Source organism: Natrix helvetica (assembly GCF_964273705.1).
Source record: "Natrix helvetica genome assembly, chromosome: 1".
NCBI lineage: Eukaryota > Metazoa > Chordata > Lepidosauria > Squamata > Natricidae > Natrix > Natrix helvetica.
Window position 1 is genome coordinate 185,952,404 of NC_138548.1, and position 16,597 is coordinate 185,969,000.

The 16,597-nt window shown below is 39.8% G+C and overlaps 1 protein-coding gene across 1 annotated transcript in view; it reads right to left on the bottom strand.

Annotated features, from left to right (window-relative positions):
* LANCL1 (LanC like glutathione S-transferase 1) overlaps window positions 1-14,134 on the bottom strand; it is a 37,416-nt gene extending 23,282 nt beyond the window's left edge. Inside the window, exons 1-3 of the mRNA XM_081936294.1 lie at window positions 14,116-14,134; window positions 13,842-13,935; window positions 9,263-9,380 (exon numbers count right to left, since the gene is read on the bottom strand). Of these exons, the coding sequence (XP_081792420.1) occupies window positions 9,263-9,380; window positions 13,842-13,922 (199 nt within the window). The 5' untranslated portion in view covers window positions 13,923-13,935; window positions 14,116-14,134. The remainder of the gene's footprint in view (window positions 1-9,262; window positions 9,381-13,841; window positions 13,936-14,115) is intronic.
* Window positions 14,135-16,597: the final 2,463 nt, after the last annotated feature.

Here is a 16,597-nt window from a genome sequence, read left to right on the forward strand (position 1 = left end):
ATTCTTCCATTTCACCAGCTGCATTCAAACTCAAATTCTGCTTTAAAAAACCCCTCACTCAACCCATCTAAATGTAGATTTTTGTTATTTGCATAAACTTCTATAATTTATTTTAAATTGAACATTATAATTTATTGTTTAGCTTTATGAACTGATTAAAAGTGTGATTGATTAACAAGAGAACGTGCCCCTTCCTCATGATCTGAGTAGACATTTTTGGAAACTTGATTTTCAGTAAAAGAACTTGCAAATGCTTCCTTCCACCCTCTCTATATATGTGGAAATTTAGAGGTATTGGCTATGATTTCTTTAATCAAGCAATAATCAAAATTCATGTTTTATTAGCATTACAATATGAATACAAAATATTGTTGAAAGGAACTATGCACGGGCACATGAGTGTGAGAATCCAAAATAATACTGTAACATTTTCTACAATATAAGGTTTCCCAGAATATCACCACTTCCCAAAAGACTACAGCAATCTGTACTGCTAGTAAGAATGTGGGACCAATCATGAATGAAACTATGCAAAGAGGTGAATCAGGTTTAAATGTTACTCCTTGCTCACTTGGTTTGCAAAATGTTCCTACCTCTAATCAAGTACTTTAGAAAAAAGGAAAAAACAGAATTGACAATTTAGTATTTATTTAAGTCTTCACCAAAGCTGATACTTAAAATGTAATGTTTCATTCAAGTATTAATAATTTAAGAAGTGTGTGCCCTAAGGAAAAACGTACCATTGAAGCTATTTTAAATACTCAGTTTAAATACTAAAAGTTTAAGGAAGTTTCACTGAATGAAGCATATCCTAGAAAGTAAATGTTGCAAAATTACTGAGCCTTTATGTTCCTTAATGTCTAGGGCAGTGCTTCTCAATCCTGACAACTTTTACGATACATGGACTTCAACTCACAGAATTACCCAGCTAGTCTAAGGAAATGCCCATGCCACCAGTAGACTAAAACCAAAAGTGTGCCACCAACTCAGAACAGGAGAACTGAGAATGTTTTTTGTCTGAGAAGACATAAAGAGAAGGACAGTAGCCTAAAAGATAAAGGACTTAATGTATTGATCTGAGTCAAATATTACAAAGTGGTATACATTAAAACAAAAATCAACTAAAACAGCTTCAAGGCTCAATAAAAACACAAACCATTAGACACATACATCCATGCTGGAGCTCCCAAATGCTTCCAATGCGTGGGGGAACAGCCTGGTCTTCATGGTCTAGTGAAAGGCCTAGGGACTGTGTTATTTCAGGGGGAGGCTGTTCCAAAGAGCTGGTGCCATGACAATGAAGCATATTTCCAGGGACCTGCTAAATGGCATTATTTTATTGAGCATACACACTGTGCTAGATCTGGTGGGGCAGGCAGAAACCACTGGAGAGGGGCAGCCCTTGGTCTCACGCCTGTGGAACTTTATTTTTTTTTTTCCTTTTTATTATTATTTTCCTTCTACAACACCTTACAGTCATTATATCAACATTATTATGTCATCATACTTGTACATGTAAATATTATTTCGCTTCTATGTTTATAAACTTTATACACAGTTCTCTCTCTCTGTATATGTATGTGTGTGTATGTATGTGTGTGTGAGTGTGTGTGTATACACACACACACACACACGTGTTGTATTTGTGCTGATAAATAAATAAAGGGAGACTAGTATGGATCCATTTCAAGCTATTTAGCTCTCATCAGCTAGCCATACCCTTACTGGGATTTTAACCTGGGATGTGTTACATATTAGGCAGATTTGTTAGCCACTACACCACAGGCTCTCCTCCTTTATCAGCTTTATCAGCTCCTTTATCATAAATGTAACACACACACACGTATGTATGTATGTATGTATGTATGTATGTATGTATGTATATATATATATATATATATATATATATATACACACACACACACACAAAATTTTCAGCTTTATTTTATTCTTGTTTTGCAGTCATTTATACCAATTGTTCCAAATTTCATAATATTCCTACTCTTCTTTGTCTTTTAATTTTAGTGTTAATTTGTCCATCTCTGCACAATCCAAAAAAATTTGTATCACTAATTCGTCCAAGGGGATATTATTTTGTATCCAGCATTGGGCAAACACTATTCTAGGTGTGGTCAGCAGATGTGTTAATATGTACTTAATTTTCTTGATATTTTTCCCTTTGATTATTCCCAGCAGAAAGAGTTCGGGTTTGTATTTTATTTGTTCTCCTGTAATTTCTTGCACCCCCCATTTTTGCATGCTTTTTTTGCCCTCCCCAGGCTCCAGAGGCTTTATAGGAGCATGGGGAGGGCGAAAACAGCCTCCCCCGCCCCCCGGGAAGCCCTCCGGAGGCTTCAGGGAAGCTCATGAAGCCTCCGGAGGGCCTCCGGGGGGAGGCGGGGGGCTCTTTTCGCCCTCCCCAGGCTCCTAAAAAGCCTCTGGAGCCTGGGGAGGGCGAAAAATGGCTTTAAAAAGGGTGAACTCAGTTGGCCAGCGTGCGCATGCGCACTGGCCAGCTGACAGGGCATCTCCTTACATGCCCTGACAAATGGCTACGTGTGCCACCTGTAGCACGCGTGCCATAGGTTTGCCATCACTGTTTTATACCATTCTGCTGGAAATCCATCTGGGCCTGGCGTTTTATTATTTTTCTGTTTTTGGATCGCCTGTTTCAATTCTAGTTTCGTTATTTTTTTGACAACATTTCTTTCATGTCTTCTGTTATTGACGGTGTTTCTTCTCCATTCTCTTATTCTTCTCCATTCTTGTTTCCTTTATACAGATTCTCAAAATACTTGTATGCAATCTTTTTCTTCCCTTCCATTGTATGCTATAATTCACCAGTTTCCTCTTGAAGTTGATATATTAATCTTTTTTCTCTCTCTTTTCTCAATCTGTATGACAACCACCTCCCCGGTTTATTTGCTTGCTCAAAGAAGTTGTGTTTTGTTAGTTTTAGGCCCTTTACCATTTCTTCCTGGTCTGATATATTTAATTTACCGTGTTTCCCCGAAAATACGACAGGGTCTTATATTTTTTTGACCCACGAAATATGGCCTTGGGCTTATTAAAGGGGGAGGGCTTATTATTTTTCAGGTGCAGGAAGCAGCAAGCCCACCAGCCCCACCCTCTCCGTCCCACCATCTGCTTGCCTGCGGCCACAATGACCCAACTTCTCCTTGCATCCTGGACTTTGCCTGTCCTGCTTGCTGGCCGCGGAACAGCTGACTGTGCTGCTCTGATCTCGCGTGGGGTGGCTCTTCCTGGCAGAACGAACGAACGAACACACACACATACACCCTCCCCCTTCAAGGCAGCCACATCCCTTCACTAACTTGCTTTCCAGCTCCATTCTCCGTTCCACGTGCAGGACAAGAAAAGTAGACTGTGTGCCTATGGTAAAAAAAAATACCAGAAAATACCTTCCAAGTTCTCGCAAAGTTGGAAGTAAACTTAGAAACTACTTTTCTTGCCCTCCACGTGGCAGTGGAGAATGGAGCAGGAAAGCAGGTTAGTGGAGGGATGTGGCTGCCTTGGGGGGGGGGGATCTCTCTCTCTCTCACACCCACACACCATCTTTTCCTTGGGAGCTCTGCACAGACGCAGAGAAGGCTTCGGATAGAGCATTTGGGGAATGTGTGTCTGCACTGAAATCCCAAGGAAAGAATGACTGCCAGGAAAAGGGGTGGGAGGGATTTTGCCTCTTATGTGCTGAGCTTCAGAACAGGGTAAGAGGAAGGAAAATCTCCCCTCCCCATTTTCAAGCCGTTCGCAAAAAAGCCCCATTTCGAGCCTTCAATGTGAATATGCAGGTGAGAAGCTCCTACCTCCTGTAGGCATTAAAATCCATACTCTTGGGACATCGGAAGAAGCCCTGCGAGGAGACACTGCTGCCGAAGTGCAGAAAATCTCTCCCCCCCACCCAACCTGCAGATCGTCCTTTCAAATAGGAGTTTCACCAGGATGAAGAGGTGGCTGAAGGCGGCGTTTGTGTCCTGGTGAAACTCCTCTTTGAAAAGACGATCTGCAGGTTGGGGGGTGATTTCCTGCACTTCAACACCAGCGTCTCCTCGCAGGGCTTCTTCCGATGTCCCAACAGTATGGATTTTAATGCCTTCTTTTCCTGTTCCGTGGACGGAATTGCGAGCTGTGACTGGGAGGGCATGAGGCATTTGGGTTGTGTTGCTTGGGCTCCGGCTTCTTTTGCAGCAGCGATTGGCTGCAAAAGCGACCGGCGTTTGCTGTAGGTAGAGTTCTGAGTGGCACCCGCGAATCAGCTGTTTTGTGAACGGAGCGGCCCAACTGATCCGATTAAGGGGCCAAGAAGCCCTGGGGTGACCGGGGAAGGGAAGGGCTGCCCCCCTGCTCTAGTTAAACCCATCCCTTCACTAGGGCTTATTTTAGGGGGAGGGTTTATATTTTTGCCCACCGCGAAAATCTGGCATGGCCTTAGTTTCAGGATATGTCGTATTTTCGGGGAAACACGGTATGTAACATCCAATCCTTTCTAATTTTGTCATTCTGTGGCTATTTTGTAATTCTATTTCTAAATTTTTAATTTCCTCCTCTAATATCTTTTGTTGTGCCTATTTCTCTTTGTTTCTTTTTGCTGAATACGCTATAATAATTCCACGGGAATAAGCTTTCATGGTGTCCCATAAATTTTGTATAGATTTCTGTTCTTTTGTGTTTTCCTTAAGGAATAACTAATTTGTTTCTACATGTTTGAATAAATTCTTTTTCTTTTAATATTTGCAAATTTAACATCTATCTTCGTCTAGTTTTTTTTCCTTCCCAAATTATTTTAATGAGGTTGTGATCCACCCACGTATTTGGTAATATTTCAATTGTATGTATTTCTGCCCCAATTTCCCCATTCATCCATGCCATATCAATCTGTGACCAGGATTGATGTGGATTTGAGTAAAAGGTAAATTGTTTTTTTTTTCTGGTTCGATTTTTCTCCAAATATCCATTAAATTTAGCTCCTCCATCATCTCAAAGCAAGTTGTTGGTAATACTTTTTTTATTTTTAGTTTTTTTGTCATTTATGTAATCTTTTTTACCGTCCACTATGGCATTATAATCTCCTATTATACAAATATTCATCAATCCAATTTCTCTAATTTTTTTGTGTAGTTTTTTTTATAAAACTCCTTCTGATTTTCGTTTGGGGCATACATTGCTACCAGTAGTACTGATTTTTGGTTCATCCCTATCTCTTATCATTAATATTCTTCCCTTTGGGTCTGCACAAATTAAATTTGTCTTTATCCCATCTTTAACATATATTGCTATCCCTTTTCTCTTTTCTTCTGGTGATGTTGCATATAATTTTTCTAATTTAGGACATTCCAGGTATTTTATATCTTTTTTTTAATGTGCGTTTCCTGTAAGCATATTATATCTGCCTTTTGTTTTGTTAATTTTGCCCAGATACACTTTCTTTTTGTTGGTGAATTTAAATCGTTAATATTTACTGACAATAATTGAATTTCTTCTTCCATCCTCCTAATTCTCTGCTGTCTTTATTTTTTATTAACTCTAGTTTCTTTTTCAGCTCCTTGTTTTTGGTCTCATTTCCTCCTCTTTCTGTTGTTCTTTCTCCTCCCTACTACTTTCTCCTTGTTCTCCTTCCGTTGTTCTCTGTTGTTGTTCTTCCTGGCTTTTATATTCCAACTTCTCCTTACTGCTCTGTTCCTCTTCCGGGCCTACTAATTGCTCATATAAATCTTGTGCCTTCTCCAGATTGTCAACTTTAATCCTTTTCTCCTGCCAAGTTACCAGCATCCCTTCAGGTACCAACCACCTAAATAGTATATCTTGTTTAATCAGTTATGTCGCCAGAAATCAATAGTCTCTCCGTTGCTCCCTCACTCTTCGTGGGATTTGTTTCAGGGTTTGTATCTCTTTCCCTTTGTACACCATCGTCTCGTTTCTTGTTATTCTATAAATTATATCTCTCACTTTTTTCCTCGCGAATCTAATGTGTACTTCTCTAGGTAATCGGTGTCTTCTGGCATAATTAGTGCTTACCCTGTATATATCGTCCAATTCATTTAGGATCTCATGCTTGTCTTTTTGTAACATCTCTGCTATTAATTCCAACATTATCATTTGTAAATCTTCCTCTTTTGTCTCTGTTACATTCTGGAATCAGAGATAAAATGCTGCACGATCCATTTCCAGGTGGATGAGGGAGTCTTCTAAGTTTTTGGTTGATGTTTTCATCTACTGTTCAACTAAGTCTAGTTTCTTCTCTGTTGGTTCTGTTCTTTTTTCTACCGCTTTTATTGATTGTTCATTTTTTTCCAGTTTTTGTTGTATTATTCCCATTTTATCATCTAATTTCTGTATGTCATTTTTCATTTCACTCATCTCTATTTTCATTTCATTCATATCTGTGTTCAATTCACTGTGGTTTTTAGCTACTGCCTCTTGAAGCTTGGTCATAGGTTCTTGGATGGTTAGCAATGCTGCCTGCACATTTTCGATATTCAATCCGGAATCTGTTTTTTCCATTGTAGCCATTCCTTCTGTGGACCTTTGGGATGCTGGAGAAGCAGTCAATATCTTTGTCGCTGGATTTACAGTTGTCTTTTTCCCGGCTTTCAGTGATGTTGTTGTGATACTCGCCATCTCTTTTAAAATTTTATCTTGTTCTTTTAGTATATTATATATGTTGTCCCAAATTAGCATTCGATATCTTGACTTTTATTTTTATTTCAACTTATCTTTTTTTTCTATCAATATTCTTCCCCCCCTCTTTTAATCACAATCCTAAATTTTCTACTAATAGGCTATACACTGTTACATTAGATATTACTGATAATATAATATATATGCTTTGCTGTTAAGTTTTTTTAAAATAATTCCTTATCTTAGCTTGTTCTATCTATAATAATCCACAAACAGTAGTCTTAAAGCAGTATAAACAACTAAAACAATGTGTGTGTGTGTGTGTATGTATGTATGTATGTGTGTGTGTTTGTGTTACAACCCCTGGTATGCCCAAATATGGGAGGGAGCTCACTCCTCCCTCTTTCTGTCCTTCGGCTCATCACAGAAAACCATCCAGGCAGAAACCCATATTTTTATTTTTAATGTTGCCTTTTTATATTTGTGTTGTATTTGTGCTGATAAATAATATGTGGATGGTTTTCTGTGATGAGCCGAAGGACAGAAAGAGGGAGGCGTGAGCTCCCTCCCATATTTGGGCATACCAGGGGTTGTAACACAAACACATACCTATTTCCCTGGCTTACCTGATAAAAGGAGGAGAGCCTGTGGTGTAGTGGCTAACAAATCTGCCTAATATGTAACACATCCCAGGTTCAAATCCCAGTAAGGGTATGGCTAGCTGATGAGAGCTAAATAGCTTGAAATGGATCCATACTAGTCTCCCTTTATTTATTTATCAGCACAAATACAACACACACACACACACACACACACACACACACACACACACATATATATATATATATATATATATATATATATATATATATATAATTCAATAACAAGGGGTAATAAGAAGGAAAAAGCAAACAGAGAGAGAGGACAGAGAGAGGAAGTCTCAGTACTCAGTACTCATTTATACCAACAGTGCTATATCTTAAGAATGCAATTATTTCATTATATCCTTAGTGCAATTACTGCAATTAATTCAAATAGATATTTATAACCATAGACATATATATAAGGATATCCACAAGCTTTCCACTTACTTGTTTATAAATATAAATTTAGATTTTAGTAATTGTTTATAGGTATTATAAATATTATCTATAAATATTATACATAATTGTAACTTATTTCACTAAACTATTAATGCAGTCAATTCGTTCAACACCTTTTCTTTTACCTTTTTTTTAAAAAAAGTTCTGGGTTGAATTACTTTTCTTTTCAGTCTTTGCAAAATTGTCCATGCTCTTCTGTTCTAAATAGTTCTAGATAATTTCAGCACAGCTGTTGCATCAGCCTTCCCCTTCCATTTCGTTGTCCTCTTTTTCCTACCTGCTATCTGTCAGCTGCCGCCACCCCCCCCTCAAGTACACCACCGTTCTCCAAGTCCTCTTTCTTTCTCGGTTTCTTTTCCACCACTTGAGTCTGTATGTCTTAAGAGTCAGTTCGTGCTCTTTCTTGTTGTTTTCCCTCGGATTGCTCATTTAGGCCAATTAGTTCTTTGGGCCGGTCTTTGCCTCTAAAAATCTGCCGCTCTCACTCCTACAGGTGGCTGCTCGGTTATAGGGCTCTCACCCGATCTCTAGAGACTCACTACTTTGCCCATTCTTCTCTGGGATCTTCCTTTTCTGCCAACACTCACCGTTGTTTCCACTCACAAGTCAATCCACTAAATGACACAACAGGCTGATTAAATTCTTCCTTCCCCTTCTAAATAGTTTGTTGAGACTTCAAGTCCTCCATTGAAACAAGGCAGACACTTGCACGCTGGATTAAAAAGGTATCCCCAGATCATAGCAGGTGGTTGCCCTCCGCTTCGTTAGTCCTAGGGTTTCCCTACTCCTCCGCGTCTCTCTCCAAGATCAGCGCACCCCCGCAGGGGTCCTCCAAACGTGTAGATTGAGATAAGAAGTCAGAGCCCTGATTTCTTCCCCACACTCGCCCCGACGTCACCACCCGGAACCCACATCTGTGCAACTTTAAAGTGACTTGAATTGCACCCAGAAGCATACTGCGAACTATTGCAGCTCATGTATCTATTGCATGAATGAAGTGATAAGATTGTATAGTACAGGGTTTCATTTTTCTAAAACTCAAGCCCACAATAATTTATTCATTATTCATGGTTAAATGTGATGTGTGCAAACGCACTCCTAGTATATTTCAAAAGAATAGTTTGAAACTGGCTTATCAAAAAGCAAAGTAACAGTAAACTAGTTTAGAATTCCAGTATAAGAACGTAGAGACATCTCTGATAAGGCAGAAAGGTTGGCAGCCATTATCAATGGGCTGCAACAATAGCAAAAAGAGGAAACCTTTTTTTTCTCTGTCCAAAGAATTACTATCACATTCAGGAATACTTCGGAAATTCAGGAGATAATTCACCCTGAAAAAAAATGGATAGCTTACAAATCCCTTGATAAATAATATTTGCAGGATTCCCCAAGTCTTTCCTTCTTCAAGACAAATTCAATCCCAGCAGTATAATAAGACCATATGTCCTCCAGCCATTCTTTAAACATCCAGTTTAAAACATGCTATTTAGCATTCACATTTTGCAGCTCTCCCATCCTACCTGCCCAGCCAGTATAACAAGTACAGTCCCTGGGGTCGGCAGATTTCAGACCTCTTTCCATCTGTTGGAGAAGCTCCTTGATTTTATTATTCACATGCTGACTGAATTCAGGAGTGAGCTGTAGATGTTAATAAAAACACAGTGGTTATGTCTCAGCAGACACACTGTCACTTATCAAGATGTGCCAAACTAAGTACTTTGAAGTGCTGTATACTTTTAAGAGAACCACCTTTTTAGAAGTATAAAGGAAATAAACAGCTGCCAGACTGGAAGCAGTAATTTAAAAAGAGAAAGAAGAATCAAAATTCATTTTTATAGAAAACCCTATTACTGCAGACTTTCTTCCAAGTAACTATTAAGAATTTAACCGTAAATATTTAAAACTGTATTTCTCTCCCCTGGTGATACATTGGCTATCCATGCCTATTACCTTGAGGTTATAGCCAGTGCTATACTTTCCCCTGAGGGGACCTTGAAGGCTACTCAATTTTTTAAGAGTAGATTCTGCTAGATGATTGCCATTAGACAAATAGGACAGAAATAGCATCGTACAATATTACTTGACAGTCTGCGCTGACTCATCACCATTCTACCGCATGGAAGCTTTTGTACAGGGCACTATAGATTAACCAACATTTGCTGTGGTAAGCATAAAATGCTTACCACAGCAAATGAAGGAGGTATCCATTTCTTAATGCAGTCAAGTATTTATTGAGGCTCCAAGCCTAAAAACCCTTTCAGGTTTGAAACTTTGTGATGAACACTGGCATTATATAGAAACACATACATAAATATGTAAAGGTTGAAAGGGAAAGGGAAATTATGCAGGAGCTCATTACTACAGGAGATCCCTGACATGGGGATCCATCCTGTTTAAATATCTTCAGCAAAAGAAATCCCAAGGTAGTTTGTTCCATTGTTGAACTATGACTATCAAGAAATTTTACCTTACATAGAATCAAATTCCATCTCCTTGTAAACCCATTATTTCTTGACCTGTACTCTGGTACAATTCTGAACACTTTTGTCGTCCATCATTTCAAAGAGAAATTATTTCTCTTTGCTATTCTATTTATGTTTATGCAGCCTAGGATTGCAATTATTTATAGCTGCATCCCACTGTTGATTCATATAGAGGTTGTGATCATCAAAACAGCCAGAACGTTTTGTTGGCCAGGGAGGACAAAAACCATTTTTTCTTACTTACCTCTTCGAAATCTTGATGAGTCTTATACACTGGTGCGTCTTATAAAAATACAGTGTGTGTGTGTGTGAGACCTTGCCGAAACGTTGCCAAGACAATCTCAATCTTACACGGGAAAAGACCCGAATACAACAAGACCAGCTTACCTACACCCGTGAAAATCTACGAATATATATATATATATATATATATATATATATATATATATATATATATATATATATATATATATATATATATATATATATATACATATATATATATATATATATATATATATATATATATATATATATACACACATACACACACACATACATACATATACACACACAGTGTGTGTGTGTGTATGTATACACACACACTGTACTGTGTTGTTTGAAAAGAGTTCAGATGCATGTATAGTAAGTGACCATTTGTAATTACAATAGCGATGAAAAATTAACTTTGTGGCCAATCCTCATAAGTCTGTAAAGCACAGAAAGGCTTAAATAAGACATAAGCACTATTGCTGTATCAGTTAGCGTTGTTTAATAACCAAGTTGTTAGCCCCAACTGTGGTTGCTAAATGAAGGCCATCCATACACAGCTAAAAAAACAAATGCAACACAACTGATACATGTGCTTACAGTAACTAATGTTTATTTATCTTGAAGCAGAATACATTTTCCATAAAGTGTTAGGTATATAAAATCATTATAAAATACAATAAGTGGAACAATTTAATCAGTAAATATATACATCCATATGTAATAGCTAATACTCATACAAGGAAGACTTCGGTAAAGATGCATCTCTAGGAGGCATCTGAAACAGGTCCTAGCAGTTATTGCTAAAGGGCAATCTACACAATAACATCATCAAAAATGACTCTTCTCTTGAATGTTGTGATTCTTTGGAAAGTTAAGTGTGAGATACCAAAGTCTTCTCCCAAGTTAGTTAGGCCTTTATATGTCAATAACAAGATCCTCCTCTTGATTTAAAGCTAACACACAGTGAGTGATGTCTCTTCAGTAGTGCTATATAAACTTCATAGCTAGATGCTTCACTCAGCATTTATTGGTTCCCTTGACACTCTTCCACCTAAATTGCCTGACATTTTTTTATGATTTCAGAGATATGGCAAACACAATGCTGTTTATGGGTTTTTACACTCATATTTGTGGATGGCACAGTACATATTTCTGCACAACATATTAAACACTTCATACTCTAGCCAAATATCTTATTTTGAATATGTAGATTATCTTTTGAAAAGCTAAAGCTGTTGCCAAGTATTCTGCCTAAGGGTACTGACAAAGCAATTACAATTCAGAGTTCCTGGCTTTCTTAGGGATATTCTCATGACACACCCTTCTCTAAAGATGTCTGTTGTATTCAGTGAGCAGCAGCCACAAAAACATATTTTAATCCAAGTTTCATAATCAAGACAATCTCAATATTTAGAAGGCTTCCTTAATTGGGGTTTGAAAGAAATGGCAGGGTTCTGATTCTATGCTTTCCATGTACAAATGCATGAGAGTGAATCTTCTGTTTCTTCATAAAGTCATAGGTGATGCACTTAAGAAAAAGAATTTCACTATCCTGCTCCCAACCAATTTAACACAATTAAAGTAATTTACTTCACAACTAGCATGACTTATTATAGCTAAGTCAATGAGCACCCTTTTTAAAATAGTTTTTTCCGTGATTCTCATCACCACCCAGTCATTAAAAATTATGGAACTGTATTTCCGCACTACAGTAGGTGACACTAAGATTTATCTGCACTGGCTGCCTGTGGTTTTTCGGGTGCGTTTCAAGGTTCTGATCACCATCTTTAAAGCGCTCCATGGCACAGGACCTAGTTACTTGCGGGATCGCATCCTCCCACATACATCCCTGCGGCCAATTCGCTCTCACAGGGAGGGGCTTCTCCAGGTGCTGTCCATTAGGCAATGCCAGCGGGCGGCGCCAAGGAGTAGGGCCTTCTCTGTGATGGGCCCAACCCTCTGGAATGACCTCCCCCCCGATATTAGAACCACCACGGACTTCCGCTCCTTCCGACAAAAATTAAAGACTCACCTGTTCCGATTAGCTGGCCTGGCATAATTATAAATGTTATAACTGTTACCTCCTGGAAATATACTTTTAACTGGTATTTTAAGGGTATTGTTTTAAATTTAATTGATTTTAGGGGTTTTAAAGCCATATTTATATTCTTGCTGTACAGTTCTTTTAATTCTTTTAACCTCCTCCATATTTATATTTATTCACTTATTCATCTGTTTATCTATTTAATGAATTTTATTGTGGATCATCATCCACAATATTTGCTGTGTGGACTGTACACTGCCCCGAGTCCCTTTTGGGAGAGGGGGCGGTCTAGAAGTGCGAAGAAATAAATAAATAAATAAATATCGAAAACATATTAAACTTAACCCACAATATTACCTGATTTTTTTTGGGGGGGGGGGGATGTCTTTACAGAGTTTCCTTAAAAACACTGAGAATGTCTACCTGCCATGTACCTGAACACCCCCCCCCCCCACAAACACTCTGCTGTACAAGAGTGGGCATTACATAAACAGAAACCACACAATGCTGTAGAATAATGCATATAATTTTGGAAAGAGAAATAATGATTTCTATTTTTAACTAGAAGTTGTAAGAATGAACTAGGAATATTGTTAAGTACTTCTTTTTGGCAAACTCCGTCCTTGAATTCAAAGTAAGATTTAATGACCTAGACCCGTGATGGCAAAACTATGGCACACATGCCACAGGTGGCACGCAGCGATCTCTCTCTGGGCACGCGAGCCGTCGCCCTAATTCAGCTCAACTGCACGCCTCCCGCCAGCCAGCTGGTAATCAGGTCTATGCCTTGCATGCACTGGGGCTGGTGCAGGGGGCATGCGCATATTGTGTGCTGGGGGCTATAGGAGCACACATGGGCAGGGCACATGCAAGGGGGCTGCGTACGCATGTGTGGGGGCGCGTGCCGGGGAGCGCGTGCATGCACAGGGGCGGGCGCATATGCGGGGGCCCGCAGACACATTGCGTTTTGGGGGTTTGGGTCGCTGACCTAGACTCTGGCAAACGATGTTTAGAAAGGTCTTTATGAAGGCAAGACTGAAACAATAAAAATGGCAGCTTGTTTACATTTATTATACAGCTTATAGCCGCCAGGCGTTATTAAGAGGAAAAAAAGCCCTAATGAGGGAAGCCTTTCTTCCCTCGCGGCTGCTACCAAAATACACCCTAATCTTTCAACCGCTTCAAACTGTGTTTCTCAACCTTGGCGACTTTTAAGTTCCGTGGACTTAAAAGTCGCCAAGATTGAGAAACACTTTCTTAAAAGGAGCAGCAAGAAGAAGCCAAAATCCAAGCACTCACCCTCCCTGAAGGATCAAAATATCCTGCTGCCAAGGATTTGTCGTAGTCTGCAAAGGGATTCGGAAAAGCCCTCTCAGCCATGGCGGCACCAGGCCTGCTGGGGAAAAAGAAAGAGCCACTCACTTGCCACCCACCCACAAACGGCTCCTGCCTCAATCGGAAGCCGCCGCGGGCATTGCGGAGCAGGAGCAGCGCTCCCTGCTCCACCCCTTGCAAATACCGCCCCGCTTCCCCCAATGCCCCCGAACAGCAGCAGCGCCGGCCGCTGCTCCACCTGCGAGGAGAGGAAAAGGGGGCGGCGGCTGATCCTGCGGCCAAACCCAAACGGCAGCACGAGCTCTCCTTCAATTTCCGGCCCACGCCGCCCAATCGGCACCTCGGGCCTCTACTCCACGCCGTCAGTTTCTTAAAGGGGCCGGCACCCTTTTAGTCTGACGCCTTCGCCAGGTGATGAGGCGACGGCCCGTTCTGCTGCCGAGCGACCAGGGCAAAGCCCCCAACCCCGTAACGGAGGTCCCCCGCCAGATCTCCACGGTTGTCCTCCGGACTCTACCCGCGTTATTGTATTTGGAAGAGAGCCTCCCTAAACGGGACTTCTTGGACTCGGATTGAAAGCCTTACAGCTCCTTCTCCTGCGTCTCCGCCCCCGGAATTATGGACACTGCAAACTTTCTGGGAGATAGGAAGCTCGGTTTTTTTCCCTTACGATGTCTAGCATCTTGCAGAGTGACCGATATTAATAATGAATTCAGATTACGGACTTTTATTAAAGTGCAAACGCTAATATTGGTTATTATTGTGTTTAATTTTTAGCAAATGCATTTTTTTAATTTTTCAGCCGCGCGAAGACATTAATTTGAGATGGGCCGGAATATAAATCCATTAAATAAATGTTCGAATCGTCTACTGTAAAAAAAAAAAAATTAAAATAGTTTCACATATCCATCCTGCATATCACTACCGACATATTACTCCACACGAACCTCTGAAATAAGTTTCCTGTATTTTCCCACTTCAGTTTCACTTCAGACCATTTCATGGTATTTATTTTTAATAATTCTGCTAGTTCTTTAAATGATCCTTATTTACCCTTTATCACTGAATATCAAAGCATGAAAAGAAATCTGCATTTCTCTGCTTTCTTTGACTACAGGTAGACTCCATTTACATATGTTGGAAGAAATATCCATCTGGTTCAGTTCCAAGCTGGGAGAAAGACACTGGAAACATGGAGGCTGATTGGAAAGATGGTTTAATGGTGAACAGAACAATCAGGAGTTGTGGTTCTGGTGCAGCTGACGAAATGGAGTTGGGTGTGTGTGTGTGTTATACCTTCTTTGGTCTTTGTATTTGAGCTTCTTGTTCCTGTGCAAGAACATGCCCTCTAATATTCTACTGGCTGTTGTTAGATTCCTATGGGGTCATGTAGGGGTCATAGCTGGCTCTATACGCAAAAGAGGAAATGCAAATCCTAGGTCAGTGATGGCTAATCTTTTTCTAAAGCTGTGCCAAAACTGTGCTTTTGTGTGTGTGCGTGTCCACCCACCTGCGCATGCGCGAGTGAGCTCCACCCACGCATGCACAAGCAACCCCCAAGTGTGTGTGTGGGGGGATTTTCGCCCTCCCCAGGCTCTGGAGGCTTTCCTGAAGCCTAGGAAGGACGAAAACAGCCTCCCCCGGTCCTTTGAGAAATATTTCTCAAAATATTTCATTCCTTGGGGGGGGGGGTGTTCACACACACACACACACACACACACACCAAATGCCTTGAAATTTCCTAAGGAGACATTTTTGAACTGTATGTGTTACAGTCTGTTCCAGAGCACAACGTTGCATTGCAGCCTCTCAGCCATTTCTCACTTAAAGAGCTTTGGGTTAGTTCTTGCATAGCCTGTCCTGATTCTATTTACGTAGCTCCATATTTTGGGGGGCAACTTTTTTCTTTTTACAACCCTTTAATCCCTTTATTCCGGGTGGAGTTGAAGTGACTGAATGGAGCTTCTAGTAAACGCTCAGCTTCATTCAGTTGCCCTGGCTCCACCCCAAATAAAGGGATTAAAGGGTCATTAGAAAAAGGTTATGCCTACTCTAAAACCATGAATACTGTGTGAGTTACAGCAAATCAAGTCTGTCTCTCAGCCGAATTGATTGCTATGCAAATAAAATGGAAGGACCCCCTCTCCCAATAAGCTGCCTTGAACAATAACATCTTCCTCCTCCTTCAAAAATTATCATCAATAACATTCTATTCTTATGCTAGAATGCAAGTTAATAACCAAAAATGGGTTCTTGTTTAAATCTCTAAAACAAATATATCACACTGAAGGTAAATTCTTATCTTAGGTAAATATTATCAACATTTGAATTTGTGAGACGTTTTGGTTATATTGTTTTCCTTCATGAGTAAGCTTAAGTCAGCCTTTGAGGTATCATTTCCCATATTGAAAATGAGAAAAGTCTATCCCCAAAATTAGTAACATATCATTTCGGAACTCTATTGTGCATATACCACATTTTTACAGAAAACCGTCCCCCTCATTCTGGCCTAAACATGTCAATTTATATGATCATCCAAAGAAGGATTGCAACACATTATAAGGTCGGAGTACTTTTGACTGACTCAAATATGAGTTTAGCTACAAATAAATCCCTGATTTAAGGGATTACAGGATTGTAAAAAAGGGAGTTGCTATAATCTGAATGTATTATGTTATATTATTGTTGTACAGTTTTGTTTTATTGTTCTGATCGCATGT